Source organism: Nerophis lumbriciformis, linkage group LG32 (assembly GCF_033978685.3).
Source record: "Nerophis lumbriciformis linkage group LG32, RoL_Nlum_v2.1, whole genome shotgun sequence".
Classification (NCBI taxonomy): domain Eukaryota; kingdom Metazoa; phylum Chordata; class Actinopteri; order Syngnathiformes; family Syngnathidae; genus Nerophis; species Nerophis lumbriciformis.
The window spans coordinates 14,015,753-14,043,583 of NC_084579.2; the positions used below are offsets into that span (position 1 = coordinate 14,015,753).

Sequence of the window (27,831 nt, forward strand, 5' to 3'; positions counted from 1 at the left end):
ACATGCAATAAAAAAAAATATATACATGTATATATTTATACTAATAATGTACTAATCATACTTCTAAGCAAAAATGACTATTCATGTGCCACCGACAACAATGTAGTTAACAAAATATTAGATCGTACGGTACTTCCGCTTTTTCAGTCATGTGACAAGTCATATGAGAGGCGGTCATGATATATATATATATATATATATATATATATATATATATATATATATATATATATATATATATATATATATATATATATATATATATATATATATAGTATATCTTATAGTATAAGATATACTATAAAATGAATAATAAAAAATAAAAAAAATAAAAAAATTGTATATATACATGTATTTATTTATACTAATAATGTACTAATCATACTTCTAAGCAAAATTATCGACTATTCATGTGCCACCGACAACAACGTAGTGAACAAAATATTAGATCGCCTACTTCCGCTATCTCGGTCATGTGACAAGTCATGTGAGAGGTACCACTTTGTTTAGTCTTTCAGAAACAGACAGGAACAATGGAACCACAGAGATTCACAATGACTAAAATGTATCCCCCAAAAAACGAAACGCGTTTTACCCAATTAAAAAAACACGTCACGTTTGCCAAACTATCGACTGCGCCATATCTTAATTTTATATATATATATATATATATATATATATATATATATATATATATATATATATATATATTTATTTATTTTATTTTTAAAAAAAAATTTTTTTTAACTTTAATAATTGTTTTGTTTGTTTATTTTTTTTATACACCTTTATTTATAAATTTCAGTTGAAAATAATATAAATGTGAAATAATAATCAAAGTAAGTACAAAAACAGTACAAAATAGTATAAAAACAGTACAAAACAGCGCCAGGCGGTTGTAAATTCAAAGTAACTAAAATAGAATGCAAAAAAATAAAAAAACAATAATATATATATATGTATATATATATATATATATATATATATATATATATATATATATATATATATATATATATATATATATATATATGTATTAAGCGGTAGAAAATGGATGGATGGATATATATATATATATATATATATATATATATATATAAAATAAACAAAGTACAAAGCCATAGGCTCACTCAATCTCAGTAAATAACTTAAATTTGGAGCACAGCATCATCGTTTTCACAGCTTTTTGGTTGTCAGAGGTAGAGAGTGTTTTAATGTAAAGTTCTAAGTCTTTTTTAAAGGCACAAAAAACCGGTCGGGTATTGAGAAAACTTACTTATAAATATAAAACTTAGCCAATAGTATAATGAGGTTGCAAAGGTCGACTGCGCCATATCATAGAGGAGTAACTCTTTGTCCAAGCGTCACAATCTTTCTAAGCCCCGCCTACAAGTTTCCCATAATGCATTGCTTACGTAAACACATATTTGACAGCTGCTAGCGGGCTAAGCTAGCAGTACAAACTTTATTTTACTGTCGTTAACAACGCAGTAATACGCCATTATCTGGTAGGAGTCGTCCTTATTTAGTAGCTGCAAATGGTCGTTTGTCGTCCATCTCGCAAAGAGGAATAAGACGACGATAACTGCCGGTGTCGCAAGTCTTCTTTAGTCAATACTCACAATAGTGTAATAAGATAAAGAAGATGTCTGGACCCAATGGCGACCCTGACATCTCCATCGATGACGGCATCATTGAAGATGATGACGAATTCTCTGATGAAGGTAAGCGTATTTAAATATGTACATTTCATTTGTATTCGTCTGTAATATAATTATTTTCCTTTCATTTTCCTAAATACAGACACTCAATTCCAATAACGACAATCAAGTATTTTCATACAATAACAAGAAGTAGCACATAAACAAAGGAGTATCAGATAAAACACACACAAAAAAAAAAAAAAAAATAAAGGAACATAACACGTGCGAGGGATAACACTAAAATAAAAGCAAATAAAAATATCAAGCTATACATTTATATTTTCTTTGATGGCGATCGTTTTTATATTCATTTTTAGAACATGGGAGGTTACGATGGCCTTTTTTTTTTCCTTTGTCATTTCTAGTGAGTTGTACACATTTTTTTTTTGTGCAAAACGAAACAAAAATATATTTGGTTTTCCATCCATCCCATCCATCTTCTTCCGCTTATCCGAGGTCGGGTCGCGGCGGAAGCAGCCTAAGCAGGGAAGCCCGGACTTCCCTCTCCCCAGCCACTTCGTCCAGCTCCTCCCGGGGGATCCCGAGGCGTTCCCAGGCCAGCCGGGAGAGATAGTCTTCCCAACGTGTCCTGGGTCTTCCCCGTGGCCTCCTACCGGTCGGACGTGCCCGAAACGCCTCCCTAGGGAGGCGTTCGGGTGGCATCCTGACCAGATGCCCGAACCACCTCATCTGGATTTATGAATTTGAAATTTACCAAAAATACCTAACAGTTTTATTGCAAACTCTGGAACAATCTCTCTCTCCATGTGAGACAGGCCCCTTCTTTGGCTATTTTTAAGACCCTTCTTAAAACCCATTTTTATTCACTGGCTTTTAACCCAGCATGAGACTTTGAACTGTTTTTAGCTTTTAACTTTTTGAACTATTTTTAACTTTTAAACTGTTTTTATCTAACAAACTGTTCTTAGGGTAATTTATATTTGCTTTTTAAATGTGTATTTTTATTTCTGTTTTAAATGTTATTTTTTAGTCTGTACTTTGCCTCTATTTCTTTGTGGTGTACAGCCCTTTGTTTTTCAACTGTGCTTGTCTTTAAAGGGCTTTAAAAATAAAGTTGGTATGGTATGGTATGGCATTCTCCAACTCTTGATTAAAATGACAATGTAAAAACAAAACTTTTTTTTCTTTCTTTTTCTGAACTCAAAAATGGTATGGTAAGTAAGTAGTAAACAGAATAAATGAAAGTTCAGTCCAAAACAATTGGGATAATGGACAATCAAAAAACCAATTGATTATTGATTATTTTTCAGCCTCTAGTTCAGGGGTCGGCAACCTTTACCACTCAAAGAGCCATTTTGACCCGTTTCCACAAATTAAAGAAAACAATGGGAGCCACAAAACTCTTTTGAAATTTAAAATGAAATAACACTACATACAAAGTTTTTTTTTGCTTTGTGCTATGTATAAACCAGGGGTCTCAGACACGCGGGCCCGCACCTTAATATGGAAATGTAATGTTAGTGCGGCCCGCGAGTTTTATATGAAGGGCACTTGACAGCGTCACACTTGCCAACCCTCCCGATTTTTCCGGTAGACTCCCGAATTTCAGGGAAACTATTCTCTTGAATGTATGCTGATTTTCACCCAAACAATAATAAGGGCGTGCCGTGATGTCACTACCTTTAGCGCCCTCTACAGCTTGAACAAACAGCTTGCCAGCCCAGTTACATGTTATATGAGGCTTCTGCAGACACACATAAGTGAATGCCACGCATACTTGGTTAAGAGCCATACAGATCACACTGAGGGTGGCGATATAAACAACTTTAACACTCTTACTAATATGCGCCACACTGTGAACCCACACCAAACAAGAATGACAAACACATTTCGGGAGAACATCCGCACCGTAACACAACAGAACAAATACCCAGAATCCCATGCATCCCTAACTCTTCCGGGCTACTTTATACACCCCCGCTACCACCAAAGCCCGCCACCCCAACCCTGCCCCCCCACACATCAACAACACCCCCCCACCCCCCGTGCGTAGATTGAGGTGGGCGGGGTTTGGTGGTAGCAGGGTGTGTAATGTAGCCCGGAAGAGTTAGGGATTCTGGGTATTTGTTCTGTTGTGTTTATGTTGTGTTACGGTGTGGATGTTCTCCCGAAATGTGTTTGTCATTCTTGTTTGGTGTGGGTTCACTTTGTGGCGCATATTAGTAAGAGTGTTATAGTTGTTTATACGGCCACTGTCAGTGTGATCTGTATGGCTGTTGAACAAGTATGCCTTGCTGTCACTTAGTGTGTGAGCAGACGCCGCATACAAAATGTGACTGCGCCGGCACGCTGTTTCTTAGGTGAAAAAGCGGACGCAACGACAGGTTGTAGAGGACGCAAAATGCAGTGCCATCACGGCACGCCCTCAATTTTGTTGTCCGGGTGAAAATCGGAGAATGTTTGCCCTGGGAGAGGCTGTGAAATCCGGAAGTCTCCCGGAAAAATCGGGAGGGTTGGCAAGAATGCAGCTGAGCCGCATCAGAGTGGTCAAAGAGCTGCATGCGGCTCCGGAGCCGCGGGTTGCCGACCCCTGCTCAAGTTACAGGGGTAAAATTTATGAATCATTTCGACGTGTCCTTCTTTAATTTTATTTGGGATGACAAATTTGTTATGTTCAGTCCAAATTTTTCTGAAATCACTATGAGGGAAGAAGTTCCCCCAGAATGCAACATCCTTTGGTGGACATCTTTTATCTAAATTCAAATAATTTCTTATTTGTTTGTTGTTACATTTAGGAAGTTTCTTTCAGCTGTTTATACTATGTAGAGCTGAAGAAGCTGGGCTGGGATACTATTTATCATTTTTTTTATAGTCAATAATACTCATGTCAATATTATGTTTTTCAATAAATGTAATATAATAATAACAAACATTCCATTCCTATCAAAAACATTTGAGAATTGTTTTTTCCCCAACGCATTGTTTGTGAAACAATGCCTTGTTTCTGTGCAATATATATTGGTTATTAAAAATAATGCGTTTAAGACTCCTAACTTGGAGAAGTTATATCCCTCCTTCCTGTCTCTGGGTGTCAGGGGAGCACACCCTGACCATAAAATGAGATATTCGTGCGTAAGTGTCTGGAAAACAACTGCTTTAAGTCATAACTCAAATGTTGGCGTTGAGCTAGACAGGTAGTCTTTTCTCAAGTGTAGGGTTATCACTTTTGCATTCCGAAGTCCCAATTAGAGCCTCTTTTCCTACGAAAAAGTGATCCAATCACTGGTTTAAATGTAACTTAAATATTGGGTTTCACTATGTAAAGCGCTTTGAGTCACTTGAGAAAAAGCGCTATATAAATGTAATTCACTTCACTTCACTTGCAAAGTTACCTACTCAGTGGCCTAGTGGTTAGAGCAGACCTGGGCAAATTAAGGCCCGGGGGCCACATCTGGCCCGCCAGACATTACCAAATAATTTTTTTAGATCTTTAAGATGGAAAGCGTAGCTGCCATTATGATGTGCAGTGATGTTTTCTAATGACCGTAAGTCTTCAACTATACAAAGTATTTCAATGGTTGGAATCTGCGCTTATGGATGATATACTAGTTACTATGGTAATATAATTAGTTACTATGGTCATTGTCGGAGGCGGATATTTACATATATCCGAATTTAAGTTTTACTTCTTTTTATTCCATAATCATATTACAAAACATCTAGTGTTTTTCTTCCAAATGTGGTCTTTTGGTTGTCTGCAAAACTGTGTGCTTAACCTTGAAGTGAGGAATGTTAGAGAGAGAGAGATAATAAGCATTTGTTATGGCTAGAGAGACATGACTGCCAGGGGGGGAGGAGGAGAGACTTAAGAGGAGAGGGGGTTTGGTCAAGGGGGGCAGACCATCTTGGCGGCACGATAGAATGTTCTATGCTGGACTGGTCTCAATGTATATATACATGCAAAGCTTTGCAAATATATTACAAAATACCTATTCTGTCTCTGGTGGTTTTTCTACTCAGCTTTAAGTGTCGTAAAGAGCTTGGGAGCTACTTGTGACTTAAATTCCCTGGGAGGAACAACTGGTCCAAAACGCAACATCATCTAATTAGTTACTATGGTAATCTACGTCACAGCAGCTCAGACGAGGCACCAAGCAGTGTGGGCGGGAAGACTTTCCACAGACGCGGAAGGAGATTTTCACAACAAAGTTCTAAAGCTTAGTGATATGTAGAATGGAATAGAATAGAATAGAATAGAAAGTACTTTCTGGGGGAAATTCAGCAAATATCAGATGTATCAGATTGTAGGTGGGTTTATTTTGTACCCTTCGCGTTCATATTTCACTGTTTGTTGCGTTTCGCTTGATTGTAAAATATGTGGATCGAAAAGGGGTGTGACGTTCATATTTGATCAATATTCAGTGTTTTATCATTCATAGAAAAATGTAAAAATTCCATTACGTTTTTTAGGGCGGTCTGTAATAATGTTTTTAAGCATTCAATCAGACATTATTGTGAGGTTTTGTGTTAGTGTTCCTATAAATAGATATACCGGCCCCCAGACACATTTTTTTTCTCTAAATGTGGCCCCCGAGTCAAAATAATTGCCCAGGCCTGGGTTAGAGTGTCCGCCCTGAGATCGGTAGGTTGTGAGTTCAAACCCCGGCCGAGTCATACCAAAGACTATAAAAATGGGACCCATTACCTCCCTGTTTGGCACTCAGCATCAAGGGTTGGAATTGGGGGTTAAATCACCAAAAATGATTCCCGGGCGTGGCCACCCCTGCTGCTCACTGCTCCCCTCACCTCCCAGGGGGTTATCAAGAGTGATGGGTCAAATGCAGAGGATAATTTCGCCACACCTAGTGTGTGTGAGACAATCATTGGTACTTTAACTTTAAGTGCTCAAACTGAAATGCCACTATTTACCGTATTTTCCGCACTATAAGGCGCACCTTCAATGAATGGCCTATTTTATAACTTTGTTCATATATAAGGCGCACCGCATTATAAGGCGCATAGAATAGACGCTACAGTAGAGGCTGGGGTTACGTTATGCATCCATTAGACGGAGCTGCGCTAAAGGGAATGTCAACAAAACAGTCAGATAGGTCAGTCAAACTTTATTAATAGATTACAAACCAGCGTTCTGACAACTCCGTTCACTCCCAAAATGAATAAACAGCTGTTTTATTATTTTCCCCGAGGTAAAGTCAGTGACGTGGTGTTTCGTTTATCTTTTAACAACAGCAAGGTATAACATGTAGTGCAACATTTATATCACATACACTGCAAAAACTGAAATCTAAGTAAGATTAAATATCTCAAATAAGGGTGATATTTGCTTATTTTTTGTCTGATAAGATAATTCTTCTCACTAAGCAGATTTTGTGTTAGTGTTTTACTTGTTTTAAGGGTTTTGGTCCTAAATTATCTCAGTAAGATATTAGATGGATATAGATAGTACTTTATTGATTCCTTCAGGAGGGTTCCCTCAGGAAAATAAAAATTACAACTTGTTGCTGAGATTTGATGACCTATATTGAGTAAAACATGCTTGAAACTAAAATATCAACTGTTGCAAAGCTGTGTCATCAACACTCACAAGTATAAAACTACTTTTTTAAAGTACCGTAATAATTTTTACTTCAAGCATGAAAAAAAAAATCATTATGTCAAGTTAATGGCACTCGCATTTACTTAATTTAAGAATATTTTTCAACATATTGAGCAAAAAGGTCTCTTTTTTTTTTTCATCGAAAAGTGCACTTGTTATTAGTGAGAATATACTTATTTTAAGGTATTTTTGGGTTCATTGAGGTTAGCTAATTTGACTTGTTTTGGAAAGTCTTGACAAGCCGAATTTTCTTGTTCTATTGGCAGATAATTTTGCTTAGTTCAAATAAAAAAAATGTTTTCTTGTTTTTGAACACTGACTTTTTGCAGTGTATAAGGCGCACCGGATTATAAGGCGCACTGTCAGCTTTTGAGAAAATTGGAGGTTTTTAGGTGCGCCTTATAGTGCTGAAAATACGGTAATTAAACTTGGTGGTTTGCTTTCTCCGAGGTGAATGTAAACTTTTACCATATGTAGAATATAAAATGAGTTCATTAATTCACCTCAATACTGTTCCCCGCAGAGTTTGTAGCCGTCAACTCCATGCTTGACCAGATCAACTCCTACCTCGACGACCTGGAGGACAAAAATGACGCCCTCAACAGCAAAATGCACGAACTCCTGGAGTCCAATCGACAAGCCCGACAGGAGTTTAGGGCCTTGCTCGCCAAGGATGAGGCGGAGGAACGCCGGTCTGCAGGCAGCAACTCATCAACGGGCACCAAAGAAGACCAGAATAAACAAGAGACAAGTTAATATGGAAATTTCATGATATCATTCCTAAGCAAGAAAATTGTTTTAGCTGTAGTTGTGAATGTGTACACTAGTCCTAAATGTGCTGTGTTTGTCTCTGTAATTCATTTAAATTATGTAAATGTGTATTTATTCAACCTGCTGGGTTAAGAAATGTTGTCCAAAAAAATGACTGTTTACAAAGAAAATTGTCAGACATTTTAATAATAATTAAACGCTCCAGGAAAACTGAAATCTAACATCCAAAAACACATTAAATTTCCAGCCTTTTAGAAAACATGTGTCTTGCTTTCAGTTTTGTCAGTAGTTACAAAAAAAACCCAAACACAACAATCAAAAAAATTAGCGCTATAATGTACAGTTTAGAAATCTCTACCGACACCAATGTAAAGAAAAAGAGAAATGTGCTAACCATGACGAGCGCTGCTACACACGAGCAAGTCTTTTGGGGTTCTAGGTAACCAATACAAGGGTGAAATGCATTCACTTCTACAATGCAAGATAAGCTATTCACTTCTACAATGCAAGATAAGCTAACATTCTGCAGTAAAGAGAAAAAGGTTTTTTTCCCCATCAAATATCACATCTACAAAAAAAAGGTGACACGATTCAATGATTAAACAAGGTTAGACTCAACAAACGCAACTTTTTAACAGCAGTCGGACAAGCTTTTAAAAGGAACTATGATCAACAATCAAGTGTACGTTTATGAGTGTTTTTTTGTTTTTGTTTTCTTCTCCAAGGGCAGAGAGGAGATGTGATGAAGCCAAACATAATCCTGACCCCTTTCAAGAAATGCCCTAAATCTCCTGAGCCACACACAAATACTCTGTGGAGCTCACGTCAGAGTCACAATTTGACTTGTGATAACACCTAAAAGAAACTGTTTGTGTTAACGTACATGTCATACTGGACACTTACAGCAGCATGGGTTTGTTTACAAGGGTCTCTGCCCATTGCAACACATGGGCTTTCCTCATGTTCACAAAAGTAGTCGTTTTTGTTTTTTTTAGCCTAAAAACAAGGTTTTTGATTTGAAAAAAACATACAATTTGGAGAAACATTGGCTGGACAGCCACCACATGACAAAATAAAAGCATGAATCTCCAAATTTTGTCATTTAAAAATAATATAATCCAACAACCTTCATTTGCATCTTAATAAGTATTAAGAAAAAAAAATACATAATTTTTGTCACATAAAAATAGTAAATAGTAAAAAAAAAAAAAAAAATCCTGAATCCAGACGGTGACTTGGATCACCCCTAAAATCCAAACTTATCCAATTTTGGATTTTTTTGTTGTTGAAAGTTTAATTTAAATCTGCCATAACTTTTTTTAGCTGTGGTTGTCCTATCAGAATTAAATAAATAGAGTGACGCCCACTCTCTTTGTCTCTGTGGGTGGAGGCGGGACCATTAACATACACACACACACACAGAGAAGTCCAGACTCGTCATGTAAATGTAAGGTAAGATAGTAGAAATGCTCCGGCTCACCCCCAAAATCTATTCACTTATCCAAATTTGGACGTTTCCTGAAAGTTTCCTCGAAATCCGCCCGTAATGTTCTTGAGTCATGTGTGTTGCTAACTAAATAACTGGCGATGGATGGCAACAACACAAAGCAGGTATCTCCAAATGTTGTAATTTTTCTAACAGATTCTATGAACAAACAAATTAGTATTTTGGGTAACGGTACAATGTGCTCATCAAAAATATGGAGGGTCCGCGTACCTTCCGTTCATTCCATTTCCAATTCTGCAACGCAAATCAAAAAACTAAATTATGGCCATTTTATGATTTTTATTATACATGGCAGATTCTAAAAAAAAAAAAGGCTTGATTTTCATTCAAATATTGCCACAAAATTGGATTTTGTGCCGTTTTCTTTTTATGAATTTTAATTTTTCCAGATAAACTCAAAAATCCAATTTATGTTCATCCAAAATGCAAAAATGATTTATCTGTGGGATGACAAAATTGAACTGGAAGCAGTATTTTAGCTTTTCCTTCGCATTTAGCATGGTTTTAGCATAACGATAACATCTTTGTTCAGCAGGAGTCCTATTGTCCTTTAAAAAAAAAAGTGTCATTAAATAGTTGTCCAACCTTTTGTTTCAGAAATTTAAAAAAATAAAAATGGCCCAAAGTTAGTTTTTTGATTTGCATTTAAGAATTGGAAATAGAATGGGGGAAAGGTACACGGACCGTGGAGATACATGCTTTTTGTTTGACAGCCGTCGCTTAAGAAAATAAACTACAAAAAGCACATATCTCCAAAGTTTGTAAATTAAAAAAAAAATAATCTAAAAAACAAAAAACGATTTTCTTTTAATCTTGAATTAAAAGGTAATGTGGAATTTTGGAAATACAGAACTACAAGTAAATCAATAAAAGGCATATATCTTCATATGTGAATTGCATATATATATATATATATATATATTTACACATATATATATATATATAAATATACATATATATATATATATATATATAAAAATATATATATATATATATACATATACACATTTTTGAAGTTCTGATAAAAACGTAAAAAATAAAAATAATTGTGTACATACATGATTTATACATACAATCGTATATGTGGAGACACTGGTATCTGTGCCTTTTAAAGAATGTGTAGACACATTTATAAAGCATATATATGTATTTTTTAAATTTATTGCTGCTTTTATTTATTAATTAGATGCCTTTGACTGAACATGCGCAAGGACTGTTTTTAATATTATGTGATAATGCCTTTTATACTGTATTTATTTTGTTTGTTTCATGTACTGTATGTGATTGTATGTCTACGTGTACGTTGGAGTTTGCAATTAAGCTCGATTGATTGAGTTTTGTCATTTTCATATTTGAAAAATAGACAAATATTTAAAACAAATAAAAACAGATTTTAGACATTTGAAGATACGTGCTTTTTGTTGAGCAGAAACCACGTGAGAAAATAAACCATGAACAAAAAAAACTTGCTTATGATTTGAAATCTTGGGAGTTTACCTTGAGGAGATGAATCAACAATGAGTGACTACGGTCTCATTTGGAGTCGACTGATTTGACTTACAGAAGCTCAGTGTGTATTGGTGTGTTCCCTCCATACAGTGGTTGACCATCTACAACACTGGCGTCCAACCCGCCGAGTGTTGTGTCCGCAAACGCCTGGAACTGATGTTTGTTGTCTCGTATGTGCAATAGGCGCGGTGTGTATTCGAATTGCAAAGAAGCTGGCTGGCCCCTTCTGGACCCATGAAACACCTCTCACACACACGCACACACACATCACATCCAGATGCTCCTCTCATTTGTCCCTCAGTGTCGCTTGGCGGTTCTCCTGGACCGGGGTCTGGTGTTAGCCGACCCTTTGTTGTTGTTCTTCCCTGGTAAAGCAGTAGCGATCAGCTTCTCTTCTCCCTCTTTATTGGCGTCCTCAGTGGCCTCGTTGAGCTCAGTGGCCTCGTTGAGCTCAGTGGCCTCGTTGAGCTCAGTGGCCTCGTTGAGCTCAGTGGCCTCGTTGAGCTGTGTGAGGTCCTGTGAGGTTGGTCCAGGGTCTTCTGCTGTGTCCTGGTCCTCTGCACTGTTCAGGCTTGTTGTCCAGTCTACATCATTGGAGGGGGAGTGTTCTTCCTGGTAGTCTGCGGTTGTTTCTGTTGGAGACCTGTGGTGGTTGTCGTCGTCAGCGAGGGTTCCGTCAGCCTCACACGTCTGCTCGAGCCCTTCTTTATGTCTCTGGAGGACAAACGGAACAAATGTGTTTCTTAGGTCAACTACATCTTTGAGAGCCGCGGCCTACGTACAGTGCATCCAGAAAGTCCCCACAGCGCTTTACTTTTTCCACGTTTTGTTATTTTACAGCCTTATTCCAAAACCGAATACATAATAATAATAATAATAATAATAGATTTTATTTGTAAAAAAGGACTTTAAATTGAGCAAACAACCTCAAAGTGCTACAGTGTATAAAAAAAAAAATAATAATAAAAAGATAATAAATAAAAATAAAAACTGGAACAGCCTAATAACTAGAACTAGTATGCATATATCTATAAATTGGCTTTTTTAAAAAGAAGGCTTTTTAAGACTTTTTTTAAAAGCATCCACAGTCTGTGGTGCCCTCAGGTGGTCAGGGAGAGCGTTCCACAGACTGGGAGCGGCGAAGCCGAAAGCCCGGTCTCCCATAGTTTGTAGCTTTGTCCTCTGAGGTTAGCCTGACATTCATTTTTGTCCTCAAAATTCTACACACAATGGCGATGTTTTTTTTAGAGACTTTTGCAAATGTATTAATAATTTAAAAAACTAAGAAATCACATGTCTTCACAGGGTTTGCCATAAGCTCAAATGTGAGATCAGGTGCATCCTGTCTCAACTGATCATCTTTGAGATGTTTCTACAGCTGAATTGGAGTCCACCTGTGGTAAATTCAGTTGGTTGGACATCAATCAATCAATGTTTATTTATATAGCCCTAAATCACAAAAGTCTCAAAGGGCTGCACAAGCCACAACGACATCCTCGGTACAGAGCCCACATAAGGGACGTCGATGTGAATGACTATGAGAAACCGCATATGTGGGTAACCCCCCCTCTCTAGGGGAGACCGAAAGCAATGGATGTCGAGTGACATAATAGTGTGAAAGAACAGTCCTTAGTGGATCTAACATAGTAGTGAGAGTCCAGTCCATAGTGGGGCCAGCAGGAGACCAGCAGGAGACCATCCCAAGCGGAGACGGGTCAGCAGCGCAGAGATGTCCCCAACCGATGCACAGGCGACATGATTTGGAAAGGCACACACCTGTCTATATATACAGTACAGGCCAAAAGTTTGGACACACCTTCTCCTCATTCAATGCGCATTCTTTATTTTCATGACTATTTACATTGTAGATTGTCACTGAAGGCATCAAAACTATGAATGAACACATGTGGAGTTATGTACTTAACAAAAAAAGGTGAAATAACTGAAAACATGTTTTATATTCTAGTTTCGTCAAAATAGCCACCCTTTGCGTCGATTACTGCTTTGCACACTCTTGGCATTCTCTCGATGAGCTTCAAGCACACCTGTGAAGTGAAAACCATTTCAGGTGACTACCTCTTGAAGCTCAACGAGAGAATGCCAAGAGTGTGCGAAAAAGTAATCAGAGCAAAGGGTGGCTATTTTGAAGAAACTAGAATATAAAATATGTTTTCAGTTATTTCACCTTTTTTTGTTAAGTACTTAACTCCACATGTGTTCTTTCATAGTTTTGATGCCTTCACAATCTACAATGTAAATAGTCATGAAAATAAAGAAAATGATAGAAACGTATCTAATACCCTGGGTCATTTTTCATTAACTAGGAAGTGAAAATTGATGAACACACATATGGCCCTACTAGGGATGATGTTTGATAAGAAATTATCGAGTTCGAGCCTATTATCGAATCCTCTTATCGAACCGATTCCTTATAGATTCTCTTATCGAGTCCAGATAGGTTGTTGTATATGGAAAAAAACACACAATATTTGGTTTAACAAAAGCTCACTTTTATTACGGTATATAAGAAAAAAATAAAATCTAATAAATAAATAAATATTGACTGCTACCCCCCTAAAAAAATTAAATAAATAAATATTGACTGTTGTTACCCAAAGTATATTAAGTGGGATTTTTCAGAAAAACAAATATATACAGTAACACAAAAACAACCTGTCTCTGTGATCATTATAGGTGTATAAATAATAATATAGTGTTAAATAAAATCCGTCCCTTGGGCACAAAACTGAAAATAATACAGCTCTCCAAAAAGTGCACTTCTGCTGCTATTTGACATAACTGTTTGTTATGATGCTTTGACATTTTTGCACTTTATTTCTTTATTGAAAGAAAATTCTATGAAGAGAAAAGTTGTTTGCAAATGTGGTTACAATGTTAAAAAATGAAAAGTTAAAGCTAAAAAAAGAAATACATTTTATTGAGTTAACATTATTTCTTTATAGGGGGAAAGATGTGATGTTATGAGCTAGGGAATATAACAACTACACTACCCAGCATGCCACGGGAGTGACGAGCATGCACGGTAGCCCCGAAAAGTGTTGTTGCATGTCGCCACCCGGCAGCTAAGAATGAGGTTATGAGCACGCTGTGAAAGTAAACGTCAAGAACTCAGCCAACACACCTCGTCTGCATTGTTTATAATTAGACAGACAACACATAGACAGTGTGGTTTAGTTTTGTTTACAAGGAAAGAAAAACCAAAGTTAAAAAAGGGAGATCATGTCATATATGTTGTATATATATATATGTATGTGCTGCGGTTGCTTTAAGAACGTTGCGACAGCTGCCGTAAAGGAGGTGCGTTGCTAGCCTGGTTGCTATGTTTCCGGTTGGTCGTAAAAGTGTTCATCATGTGTTTGTACCCTGCTCAAATCTCTCAGTAAAGTTATTCATTGGATTATACCTTTTGTTTTGAACTTTATTACACCTAGGAGCGCTTTTTCCGGTCCATTGTTTTTCCTGCTTTCCCTATCTGCGCCTAATGACCGAGCTACGTGACGTCATTTCTTGTGATGTCCCACAGGGCATTTCTGGTCGGGACGGGATTCGTTCCCAGGTATTCGAATAAAGAACCAACTCTTTTTCTTTACTATAGTGGTCTCGATAACGGGTACCGGTTCTCAAAAAGGGATTAGAGTCCAAGGACTTGGTTCTTTTCTTATCGAACAACTGGGAAAATCGGATTCGAGTATCATCCCTAGGCCCTACACAGTCACGCCAAAAGGGAACTCTTCCCTCTCTCCCAGAGTCAGAAACGGTACGGCCCTGTCGTCTTTGTAAAATAGAAAGTCCCCTGCTACCATATATACATTTTTCAAGAGTAAGTAAGCTTATATTGGCTCTATTGGCAGTAGATTCTTGACAAACTTACCTTTAGGTTCTCAAAGTGCTTCAAAGATTTGCAGTGCGTGTGCAAAGCTGGGGAGTCGAAATGGTAGAACTTGTTGCAAATTCTGCAGATGAAACCAGCCACTGGCACAAAGAAGCTTGACTCTGCAGAAATCATAGCAGCACAATGTAAATATAAAAAGAAGTCATAGTTCCATGTCTACTTGTTCATGGATTGGAATGTTTACTAAGGAGGTTGGCTGGCAAAAAGCTGCTGTGGTATTTTCCTGTTGCAATAAAGTCTATATCTTACCATAAACAGTGTCCGCATCATATTGCTCATCACTGGTCATATCCTTCAGGGTCACCTCTCTTTGCGAGCTCCAGTCATCCTAAACCACAGGAAGCATGTGTTATCAGAAGTCAGTTATCGGATGCCATCATCAGCTCTAACCTGGTTCTCGAGGGACTCATAGTCCTGCATCTCCCCACTGCCCTCCTCCTCCTCCTCCTCCACCTCCTCCACCTCGTCGTCCTCTAGCAGCAAAAAGTCGTCCAAATCTATTGGCTTGGATGCAATGTCAGAGCCCTCCTTTTCCTGAAGCTGGTGGTGACCATTAAGAAACAGTGCATGTTAATAATGTTGAAATCGTTATTATACAGGGAAGGCCCTTAAGATACCTTCTCTAATCCCTGCCGGTGTTCCTGGGACTGTAAATGTGCCACAAATAGCTTTGAGGTCCTGAAGTGTTTCTTGCAGACAGTGCAGGATGAGACAACTGCTCTATTTGCAAGCTGCACACAGAAGAAGAGACACTAGCACATTATTATTAGTGTCTGTGCAGTATGCTGGTCATTTTAAACATACAAAATACTTTTCTGTTGAACTAAAAGAGCATCTCATTTTACTGCTTATTGGGGTTGAAAGAAAATGTTAGAAAAATAATACAAGGCTTTTTATTATGAATAGACCATAATAATATCATGCATATTCACTACTATTATTACACTAAAGCAGGCTTGGGCATTCCTTTAACAAAGTCCAAACACACAAGTTCCTGTCAATCAGGTTATGTTGTGTGGTCTACAACCAGCATAGAGAGCAATCATATTATTTAATGAGAAGGTCTCAACTTTTGACTGGTACTTTTTTTTAATCAAATTTATGTCATTAAAAAAGTGGACAGAAAAGTTTGGTGGAATTAAAAATAATGAAGTTGGCTGTAATTTTTCAGTTCAGCTTCAAACTTCAAAGAGAGGAGAAAATAGTGAGTCGTGAGGAAGTTTGCAAGGCCTATCATTTGTTTCAATTATTATATAGTGTGCAGCTATAGATTATTTTAGTGATTGATTATCTATTAATTTGTTTGTTTGATTACTCGAGTAATCGGATAAAACACACTTTATAGCCTCAATCTGTATTTTAGAGAAATAATTGAAATAAACACATTTTCTGCTTGCCATAACCTTCATTTTTTTTGTAATGAATGCATATCATCAATATTGAAATTGCACTTTTAACATGCCTGCATTAATATAAATAAAAATAAAAACTGCAGTCTACACTGCAACACAGATCATGGGACAGATGCACCACCGCTCTCATGTGCACTCTTTTTCAGCGGCCATGCTGCAAAAGTCCACATACTTAAAGTTCCGGGCATTCCATGCAGCCTAGGTTTTATACATTTTTAATAGTTACAACCATTAAACAATTAATCAAAGCCACAGAATATAAATTGAAGCTTTTTTTCCTGATCAAATTAATCAATTTAATCTATTCATTGTAAATAAATAAATAGTCACCTTTCTGGAGTCTTCTCTTATTGAATGGTGTGAGAAATATGCTTTTTTTTTTTTACTTCTGTAATTAAAAAAAATGTTTTAAAACGAATATGTATCCATACCTTTTTTAATAAATGTAATTTAGATTCACGTGGCATGTTGTAATAAAAAGTGTTTCTTAACCATAGGGCTGGGGCGCATTGTTGGGACGCCAAAAAAATATTTGCTATGGTCCGTATGGGCCGCAGTGGTACTCAGTTGTAATACACTTTTCCACCACTTGTGGCAGTAATGACAATATCAAACAAAACATAAGTAGTCTGGAGCTAAAGTTATAGAAAAGTTTCTTAAGTGCAAGAAATATGACTAAATTGGTGAAGCTGTATTTTTATTTGCAGTTTAATTTTATCGACAGTTTATATAAGAAACATATACTATTATTATTTGTTATCAATTTAGTGATTATTTATTCTGGCACTACATAATTGTATGTCGATTTATTTTTTAATTAGTTTTGATTTAGTCCCTTCTTTTCCAGCATATTTGATTAGTATTTATTTTGTAATCAGCCTGACTGAAGTCTTGATAATAATATATGCGATTGACACATTGTTTAATATCATTTGACAAGGTTTATCCTGTTAAACTATTAGTAGGTAAGATATAAAGATTGAATACAAGTAAAATCAAGAGTCAGATTACAAATTCAGTGTTAATATTTGAGTGTGTCCAGGGGCCCTCTGTAGTGGAAAAGTTGGGCCCATTGTTGACACTTTCACACTTCCTAGCCTTAAGCACTTCTTGTGTTCTACTTCCATGTTTTTGTTTGGGTTAAACAGGATGTAAAATGTATGACAAATAGCCAAAGTTACTTTGTGCTCCTCTGTGCGTCGATGGTCAGTGATGGTGGTGGAGTAGTGGGCGTGACAGGTGGCACACCAACGCTGCGTGGCTGCTTTTTTCTCACTTCAGAGCAAAAACAAAACACACACACTAATAGTAAGGAATGACTTGTTTTCTTGTTCCACCTTTAAGAAATGTTTAAAGACAGACCCGTCTTTGCTGGCCCCTTGTAGCGACTCGTGCAGTCGTGGCAGCAGGGAGACCAGGCAGGCGTTGCTCATGTGCTGAATCTCCATCATCCTCTGCTGGTGCGAAACGCTGTTCATATGACTGCGGAAATTCTTTTTTTTTTTTAGACAAAAAGAAACAGGTAAAGAAATGCAAATTGCTAAATGAGTATGTGAAATGTGTCCTTATTCGGCCTACCTCCTGACTGTGGCAGGTGATGGTGCAGAGGTAGCAGTAGAACTTGGCGCCATCTGCAACGCTCGCCTCCTCTTCCTGCTTGTCAGATGACGCCGCAAAGTCCGCCTGCATACTGGAACAGCTGTACTCCTCCTACATTGCAGAACACATTGACAGTTAAGTGACATACTGTACATGGACAACAACAAGCATATTTAAGGGGGACCTACAGTATAATGATTAGCCTTTTTTGTTTTACTTATTAATGTTGGATACTCAAAATTGGATTAGCCGCTGAACTCCAACAGAAAAAGCGGTGGTAGCGGTGGTATATATTGCAGCCCGGAAGAGTTAGGGCTGCATGGGATTCTGGGTATTTGTTCTGTTGTGTTTATGTTGTGTTACGGCGCGGATGTTCTCCCGAAATGTGTTTGTCATTCTTGTTTGGTGTGGATTCACAATGTGGCGTATATTTCTAACAGTGTTAAAGTTATTTATACGGGCACCGTCAGTGTAACCTGTATCGCTGTTGGTCAAGTATGCATTGCATTAACGTGCGGTGCGTGCTGAATCGCACATATTTTGTGATCGGGCCGGCACGTTGTTAGAATGGATGAAAAGCAGACGTGACAACGGCTCGTGGAGGATGATAAACGCAGTGCCTTTAAAGCACGACCCCAAGACTGTGGTCCGGGTGGATGAGATATAATGACTGATTAACAACTTCTTTCGATAATGAAGGTTGCCTCAGCTCAAAGCCGGAGCCCCGACATTAATGAACTAGCATCCAAGAAAAGATGGCAAGTATCTGGCTTGGGCACATCAGATTAGATCAGTGTGTTGTAAACTGAGCAGTTTAAAGGCCTGACTGGTTGGTTTATTCATTGTTATTTTATTTTCTAATTTATTAGCCTGTGGAAAAAGTTAATGTAGATATTTACCTCAGAAGGCTGCAAATAGAAAAGAGGCATTCCATTTTTATTTAAATTGTATTTGATATGCCATTGATATTTTTTAATTATTATCATTATTTGAAACTCAATTTTGCATGTCACTATAAAGTTATATAAGCCTTGCTTGTTCAATATTCAATGCAAAACTTGTTTGGGTCCCTATTAAAAGGTTAATTTGTTCAACCTTGGCCCGCGGCTTTGTTCAGTTTTAAATTTTGGCCCACTCTGTATTTGAGTTTGAAACCCCTGCTCTAAGCGGACTTTTTGGAGTAGTCCCTCTGTCATCTTCTCTTAGCAAATCCAAAAAGAACTTGGTAGCATTTACTACTTTGTTGGCTAGAAGACTCATTGTGTAAAATTGGAAGGCAACTGTGCCTCTCTGCCACACCCGCTGCATTAGAGATATTCTTTATTTCCTTTAATTATATAATTAAGCTGACGTGGAACAATTGTTCTGTGAAGTTTCAGGAAGTATGGGGTGGTTTCCTAAAATAAGTAAAAGAGACGGATGTCAAATTCAACTACGATTGAAAAGTAATTGAAAGGTAGATAATTGATGAGCCTTTTGTCTGCTTTTGTGTATTGCTGCACCATGTTGGGAACATTCAGGAATGCAGTTGTCTGTGACTTGTCAATATTTGCCTGGACTTATTTGACTGATGGATGTTTTTTATTTATTAAAAATAAAATAATTTTATGTATAATTTTTGTAGATTACTTGTTTGGAGTAAAAAAAAAAGAAGAACATTTGACATGTGTCTAATTATATTTCTGGACTGTATGTAACAAAAATCCAATAAACAAAATGTGTAAAAATAATAACTGCAAATAAACTTTCTTCAGTTGAAAAAACCCCAGAACAAACTCACAATCGTTAGTAATAACATTTTAAATTAAAATGATTGAAAATTGGGATTGTTAACTGCACCTCGATAAACTCACGGAGTGACTGGCGCCAGTTCACTGGTTTAAACGCTAACATGAAAACAAAGGACATCAACATCTTTCACTATTAGGAAACCATCTATCCCAATCTAAACTTATACAAATACATTGCTGTCTCAGCAACAAAGCTACTCAATTGTATGGATTTAAACTACAAGCTGTGCTCTCCTAGTATAGAGTGATCGTTCTAGACGGAGTTGTTTTTACGGTCTGTTCAAGGACAGCTGAACAGAGTAGGACTGCACAATGCCAGCCAGAAATAAGAAATAACAGATTTTATTTCTTCACACTTTTCATATAAATCAATCTTAAAGTGCTACAGTACAAATCAATATTTAACACAAAACAGTTTAGCCATTAAACAAGACTAAAACACTATCAGTAAATCAATAGTCGCTTTTCTAATCGTGTGTCTATTTGTTTAAGTTATTTTTAAAAACACACATTTTTTAAAGTACTTTTTGAGCACATTCAACAATATAACATGATAACCATGATAATTTTGGTCATGCTAACCGTGATATTACATTTTTATATTGTTACGTTCCTGCAGGGTTCGTTTTCAAAACATAAATCATGATATTTTTAACGACGGTGGGGTGTGGATGATTTAAATCGCAGTCTGAGAACTCCTCCAGACATTAACAGCTTGCATACAGACTCAAAACAATGGGTTAAGCTTGACTGTGGAGCAAAATTGACTTCAAAGCATATCCAATACATATTATCTAGACCACAAGGATGTGTTTTAAATGTAAATTAAAATCACCATAAGTCCCCTTAAAGTTAAAAACTCTTATATGGTGTTGTGACACTAAAAATTCCACTGAATAAAATTTTCCACACCCACCTCAGCGGCATGGCTCTCTTGCAGACCCTCATCAGCATCAGCATGGCCTCCTTCATCCAGAAGAATGCAGTCTAGGACCAAAAAGGTGAGCTTCAGAAACTCGATCCAAGTATAAATTCAGCTTTAAACTGTCATTTCAGTCCAGTAATATGTTTCACCTTCTTGCTGGTTGCTTTCTGCGTTGTACTCCAAAGAGAGAACGTCTCCATCTGCACTGGTGGTGCCGACATGCTGCTCTTGAGGCTCCTCTGACCTGAAAGAGCACACAAATGAAGAGAAAGAAAAAAATCAGTTATTTGAAGCAAACTTTGGATCAGAATTGTACAATACTGCCATAAAAGATTGCCACACCCTTCCATCTCCATGATCTGCATCTTCACTGCAGGCTCCTCAAGCTGTTGCTCACAGTTCTGTGTGGAGCCTTCGACTGATCCCTCAGCACCACCTGTAGGTTATTGGCAAAGAACCATTTCCAAAGGTTCTGATATGTATTGACATTTCCACAACTTCCTTTAAAATTTCTCGAAATTACATCCTTACCCATTTCCGTCTCATCAGACTTGCTCGCTGCTGGACAGTCACCCGCACTGTTGCCTGCCATCTCCACGCTGTCCCTCTTCCTGTCCTGCTGGCGAGCAACAGCCTCCTACACACACACAAAGAAACCGATGCTCACACTAATGAACACTAGCACATGCAGCAAAAATACTTGACAATTGTCCTTGATACCGTGCTGGTGGCGGTAGAAGAGGAGGTGGATGCTGAGCTGGTGGCCGGCGTGCTGGTAGAGTTATTGTAATAGCGAGGGTGAGAGTGGTAAGGCCGAGCAGAAGGGTAACCCCTGATGGGGGACTTCATGGCCATGCCCATCGGAACCGGACCCAGAAGGGACGACCTGTTCGCCGCAGCATAGAACTGACGAAACTGCTGTCCAACCATCCCAAAGCCCCGCATGTTACCTAAAGAAAGAGACCCAGCATTGAGGTAATGGAGTATCAAATGAAGGTTTAAAAAGGTATTCCTGTTTTGTTACTCTGCATCTGTTGCATCATTAAGGCACCCTGCATCATGGGATTGGGGCCGATGAGGGTAGTCTGGGTCGCCTGGCACAGGTTGACCATCCTGGCAGGGGGGCCTGTCTGTGGAGGCCCAGGGAGGCCTCTGAAAGCAACAAGATGAAAGTTACTCTAGTTTGAGCATATTTACTAATAACCTTGTTGGAATACTCTAGTTGATTGGGAAAATAATTTTGTTAAATCTAAAAAGGAGCAGATTAAAGGCGCATTGAAAAGTTGGAACGCTATTATTTTTACTCATACCAGTGAGACCTTACTCTTGCAAAATTAGAACTTTATCATCACAATATTTTGTATTCTTATTAGTGCTGGCATATTATTATTTTTTAATCAGAATAATCACACTTTTGAATTTAGATGATTAGTAGTTTCTACAAAAGCGTTGTTTAATCTATCTGTGGTACTTTTGTTGACAACAATGATGCAGGTCGTCCATTGTCAATGTTCCAGTAGCGTTAATACCAGCGGCTGCCTCAAAAACATGTTTAGCTTTCACATGTTATTTTAAAAGTTGTTGTACTTCAATAAGATGATTCATTGCTGCAACATATGCAAAATAACCTTGGTTTTATCTAAATTCTTGTCAAAGACAAGCAAAATTTGCCACCAGTTGGAGTCTCCTCACTCATTTTTGCACATAATCGTACCCACAGGTGGCATGGGTAGGATTTCTACATTCCACCCAGTCTGAATGCTTCTGTATATATGTATATAGTATAATGTTTAAACAACACATTCAGAACATCGTTCTCAGGACTGGACTGTGCACCTTACCTCCTTTTGCACTATTTTTATTTTCTTTCCTTCCTATGTTTTGCATATTTGTAGACTGTCCCACTGATAATGGAATTGCTTTTAATCTCATTGTATCTGTGTATAGTGACAATAAAAGGCATGATATTCTAGGTACCCATCCATGTGATTAATCTGCGTTTATACATGAGTATAATTTTTTCTTTATTTTTGGTAATATGTATTTGGAGAAGCGGAAGAAAATGGATGTATGGATTATTCTCATAATGGGGATGGCGTGGCGCGGTTGGGAGAGTGGCCGTGCCAGCAACCTGAGGGTTCCTGGTTCAATCCCCACCTTCTACCATCCTAGTCACGTCCGTTGTGCCCTTGAGCAAGACACTTCACCCTTGCTCCTGATGGGTCCTGGTTAGCGCCTTGTGTGAATGTGTGCATGAATGGGTGAATGTGGAAATAATGTCAAAGCGCTTGTACCTTAAAGGTAGAAAAACGCTATACAAGCATAACCCATTTATCATAAAATGTTAACTTTATATTTTTAATTAAAACCTTATTATCATAATATTTATCCTATGTCATGCAGTTTACCACTGGTTTGTAATATTTTTACTTGAACATCTTTATCACTTTTACAGTGCCTGCAACCTTTGTCTATTATTTGGGAACATATTTTTGTAATATTCTTTATTCTTATAACATTTTAGTTTTATTTGTTTTGTAAAATTACAAATTTAACATCATCATATTTTGGTGTATTTCAGGTCATCTTACAACACTGGTCAGAATTGAATTGTATCACTATTATGAGCAGTTTTTTCCAGTAAGATGCCAATATAAGAGTAATGGTATTTGCACGATAACATTCAATGTCACTGCTAGAAAGACCAAATGGTTTAAACTAGAGATGTCCGATAATGGCTTTTTTTGCCGATATCCGATATTGTCCAACTCTTAATTACCGATTCCGATATCAACCGATACTGATATATACAGTCGTGGAATTAACACATCATTATGCCTAATTTTGTTGTGATGCCCAGCTGGATGCATTAAACAATGTAACAAGGTTTTCCAAAAATAAATCAACTCAAGTTATGGAAAAAAATGCCAACATGGCACTGCCATATTTATTATTGAAGTCACAAAGTGCATTCTTTTTTTTAACATGTCTCAAAACAGCAGCTTGGAATTTGGAATCTGAGAGAGCATGAGGAGGTTGAGGTGGCGGGGGGGGTGTATTGTAGCATCCCGGAAGAGTTAGTGCTGCAAGGGGTTCTGGGTATTTGTTCTGTTGTGTTTATGTTGTTACGGTGCGGATGTTCTCCCGAAATGTGTTTGTCATTCTTGTTTGGTGTGGGTTCACAGTGTGGCGCATATTTGTAACAGTGTTAAAGTTGTTTATACGGCCACCCTCAGTGTGACCTGTATGGCTGTTGCATTCGCTTGAGTGTGTGAAAAGCCGTAGGTATTATGTGATTGGGCCGGCACGCAAAGGCAGTGCCTTTAAGGTTTATTGGCGCTCTGTAGTGATGGGTTGATGAGGCGTCTTGAAGCGTTTCGACACATTGCAAAACTGTATTGATACTGTGTCACTAAATACTGACATCTGCTGGACATTAAAAATCCCTACAGGCAACCTATGGACCGACTCAACTGACACTGATTTTATGACCTAGTATATACAATAATATAAACCAAGTCATTGTATTTCATTTAGGATTATTTCATATCTTCATTTAAATAAAAATATATTTTTATCTTTTTAAGATACAGTCAATAAATAATGTGAACATGCATCATAACATGGAAATCTAAAAGAACGTGTTGTGAATGAGGATGCTTGTGGACTGGGATTCTTTTTAATTTTTTTTCCACATTTTTATTAAAAAAAAACCCAGTTTTTCCAACGTATTAAATTTTAGACGATTTCTCTTCTTAGTTATTATTTCTCCGGCTGTAGAAAAGACACGCTCACCGGGCACAGAGGAGGCATCAGTGCGACACAGTTCGCGTATCGGTCACGTGACCGAAACAGCTCATGATCGGTCACGTGACTTTCTAAAAGCGGTACGCGCACCGACACATGGTTTCGCTCTATGAGCTCGGCGCATCGGTATTGCCGGACCCATCACTAGCGCTCTGTACTTCTCCCTACGTCCGTGTACCACTCCGTACAGCGGTGTTTTAAAAAGTCATACATTTTACTTTTTGAAACCGATACCGATAATTTCCGATATTACATTTTAAAGCATTTATCGGCCGATAATATCGGCAGCCCTATATTATCGGACATCTCTAGTTTAAACACAGGTAAACAAACTAGAACCTAGAAATGTACAATACATACACAAACGAACCATCTGAATACATAATATAAACGCAAATAATAAATCATACAATATTATCTTACAATGTAAGACATGTTAAAGTAAGAGATGTTAAAATAAAACGAAACCGATTACTTCCACCGGAGGCCTCAGCAAAGCCACGGGGTCGCGTTATTATCCTCACCGTTGAGTCTGGTGGTGGTGATGGCCGACATGATGGGCTGGGGCCGGCTGTGCCGGAGGTGGTGGCGGTGGTGGAGGCGGTGGAGGGGGAGGCTGCTGATGCTGGAAAAGTTGCTGTAGCTGCCGCAGGTGTTGGTGGAACTGTTGTTGCTGCTGCTGCTGCTGGTGGTGATGGTGGTGGTGCATGTGTGGGTTAAACATTACGAGGTTTAAGTCGCCACTCTTTCTCCCGAAAGGTTGCGTCTGACGGACCGTGGAGGCACCTGGAAGGGAAAGAAGCTAATGCTAATGCTAATTCCCAATGACCGCTTTGGGACACAACAGGTCGCAATGACAGCTAGCTAGCGTTAGCATGCGCGCAAGCACTAAAACGCCATGTTATTATTGCTTAATATTTTTTGCTCCTTTAGCCGACAGAACGAATTGTTTACTCCGAGAAGGAGAGTATCGCCATCCCCTAAAAAAAACTAAAAAGAAACAGCGATACGCTTCGAAACAAATGAGAAGACCGACGCCATGACACATAAACAAAGCTACATGAGCCTGCGCTCAATGGCCAAACGCAGTTTCTTAGCTTAAATAGCTCCAAGCGTTTACACCAGACCTCTTCGGGGCGTTTTTATTTGTCACTTACTTCCCAAATGTAGAGAAAATGCGATGGTGGTTGGTTATTATCCTTCCAAAATCATTAAAATTTAACAAATTTCCCTCAGCGCGACTCAACACGCACAGAAAGCCACACTAGCCTCTTAGTTCAGGGGTGGGTGGATTTTGCTGAGCTCTAGTGGTCGCATGTAGAACTGCAGTTGCAGCCATTATACACCAAGCTCCACCTTCTGCGCACTTTTGTTGCACGATTACAAAATATGTAAAGCTGTTTTGTGGGGGGGGGGGTTATTTAAATTTCACTAATACTGTTCCTGTCCATGGTTTTTGTCGATTCAGCACCATGGACAGATTTATATTGCACCCATCCATCCATCCATTGGCGTTGTTAGGCCTATATTAGGGGGGCTCAAGCCCCCCTAAAATATTATTAAGCCCCCCTAAATAATTTGGTGTTTTATATATATATATATATATATATTTTTTTTTTTACAAAAACATGCCGACACATTCATTATAAAGTGGCCCGAATATGAATTTAAATTAATTAATCATATAACCTGTCATTATTCACTCAGTTTCCCCTCACTTCATAGCGTAAATCACCAAAAATTATTCCCGGGCGCGGCACCGCTGCTGCCCACTGCTCCCCTCACCTCCCAGGGGGTGAACAAGGGGATGGGTCAAATGCAGAGGACAAATTTCACCACTCCTAGTGTGTGTGTGACAATCATTGGTACTTTAAGGTAGAGAGCCCCTTTAGTGTGTCGGTATCCAATCCATTCCACTTGTTCATATAGAAAATGCCCACATCACTCAAAATCCAGTCCGCAATTTCTCTGCGACCTTGCTTGCGGTTCTTGGACTTGTTCATATAGAAAATGCCCACATCACTCTTGTAGAATCTATATAAAGTAATATACATTAACCTAATGTTAAAATAATGAAAAAACATCATTAAATATATTTGTTTTATTGTATTGTTACATTAATAGCTGTTGTATTAATATTATAGGATGGCTTGTTATTATAGGATGGCTTGTTAAACATTTCATAGGATTTTCAGAGGGAGGAAAAACCAAGACATTTAATATAACATGCAAAATGAAAAAATACATAAAAAGAAAAAGAAAAAAAATGGTTAAAAGCCATCGTCCCGGGGAGCATTTAATTTCGTCCCGTGCATTTTTTAAATAATAATAATAACAATTAATAATTTCTAAGTCTTTGTTAGCCGTTTGTGAAGTTTTGTGCTTGTGCGCTACGTTCGCTCTCCTGGGGGCTAAGCCCCCCCTGTCCTTAAAAGCTAGTGACGCCCCTGCATCCATCCATCCATTTCTACCGCTTATTCCCTTCGGGGTCGCCGGGGGCGCTGGAGCCTATCTCAGCTACAATCGGGCGGAAGGCGGGATACACCCTGGACAAGTCGCCACCTCATCGCAGGGCCAACACAGATAGACAGACAACATTCACACTCACATTCACACACTAGGGCCACACCCATTGCTTGCTAAATGTGGGTTCCATCAGTAATTAAAAAAAACAAAAACATCTATATTTGTGTGAATGCTTTAGAGCAGACCTGGGCAAATTAAGGCCCGGGGGCCACATGCAGCCCGTCAAGCTTTTCAATCTGGCCCGCCGGACATTCCCAAATATTTTTTTTAAATCTCTAAGATGCAAAGTGTAGCTGCCATTATGATGTGCAGTGATGTTTTCTAATGACCGCAAGTCTTCAACTATACAAAATATTTCAATGGTTGAAATCTGCGCTTTTGCATGATATACTAGTTACTATGGTCATCTAATTAGTTACTATAGTAATCTAATTAGTTACTATGGTCATCTAATTAGTTACAATAGTCATCTAATTAGTTACTATAGTCATCTAATTAGTTACTATGGTAATGTAAGTCACAGCAGCTCAGACGAGGCACCAAGCAGTGTGGGTGGGGAGTGTTTCCACAGAGTGTTTCCAGAGCCTGAAATGTGGGTATCAGGGACATACGCGGAAGGAGATTTTTACAACAAAGTTCTAAAGCTTTTTTTTTTTACCCTTTGCGTTCATATTTCGCTTTGTTGCATTTTTGTTGCGTTTTCGCTTGATTGTAAAATATGTCATATGTTCATATGTTGTCAATATTCAGTGTTTTATCGTTCATAGTTAATATTGTAAATCCCACATTCT

The 27,831-nt window shown here is 38.0% G+C and overlaps 2 protein-coding genes across 3 annotated transcripts; one reads left to right on the forward strand and one right to left on the reverse strand.

The window, feature by feature from the left end:
* The first annotated feature begins 1,392 nt into the window (after positions 1 to 1,392).
* On the forward strand, positions 1,393 to 8,311 carry bbln (bublin coiled coil protein). Its single transcript, XM_061926732.1, has 2 exons — positions 1,393 to 1,724; positions 7,805 to 8,311. The coding sequence occupies exons 1-2, from the start codon at positions 1,646 to 1,648 to the stop codon at positions 8,035 to 8,037; spliced, it is 312 nt and encodes a 103-aa protein (XP_061782716.1). The 5' UTR covers positions 1,393 to 1,645; the 3' UTR covers positions 8,038 to 8,311.
* Positions 8,312 to 10,568: 2,257 nt separating this feature from the next.
* ciz1a (cdkn1a interacting zinc finger protein 1a) lies at positions 10,569 to 25,813 on the reverse strand. Of its 2 annotated transcripts, none has more exons than XM_061926799.1 (16): positions 25,672 to 25,813; positions 25,039 to 25,300; positions 21,732 to 21,859; positions 21,428 to 21,657; positions 21,239 to 21,344; positions 21,050 to 21,143; positions 20,857 to 20,951; positions 20,699 to 20,769; positions 17,972 to 18,103; positions 17,756 to 17,886; positions 17,575 to 17,668; positions 15,599 to 15,712; positions 15,372 to 15,521; positions 15,231 to 15,309; positions 14,961 to 15,082; positions 10,569 to 11,782 (listed from the first exon to the last, which is right to left on the reverse strand). In XM_061926799.1, exons 2-16 carry the CDS (start codon positions 25,236 to 25,238, stop codon positions 11,366 to 11,368), a joined length of 2,163 nt encoding a protein of 720 aa, XP_061782783.1. In that variant the 5' UTR covers positions 25,239 to 25,300; positions 25,672 to 25,813; the 3' UTR covers positions 10,569 to 11,365. The 2 variants fall into 2 exon arrangements, with proteins under 2 accessions (XP_061782783.1, XP_061782782.1); XM_061926798.1 differs by having other exon boundaries at positions 15,599 to 15,733.
* Positions 25,814 to 27,831: the final 2,018 nt, after the last annotated feature.

Coding starts and splice junctions, on each gene's coding strand:
- ciz1a (XM_061926798.1), bottom strand. CDS start 25,238: ATGTTTAACCCACACATGCACCACCACCATCACCACCAGCAGCAGCAG. Junction 15,522..15,598: donor ACCGGCAGGGATTAGAGAAG/GTATCTTAAGGG, acceptor GGTCACCACCAG/CTTCAGGAAAAGGAGGGCTC. Junction 11,783..14,960: donor AGCACTTTGAGAACCTAAAG/GTAAGTTTGTCA, acceptor TTTGTCCTCCAG/AGACATAAAGAAGGGCTCGA.
- bbln (XM_061926732.1), top strand. CDS start 1,646: ATGTCTGGACCCAATGGCGACCCTGACATCTCCATCGATGACGGCATC. Junction 1,725..7,804: donor TGACGAATTCTCTGATGAAG/GTAAGCGTATTT, acceptor TGTTCCCCGCAG/AGTTTGTAGCCGTCAACTCC.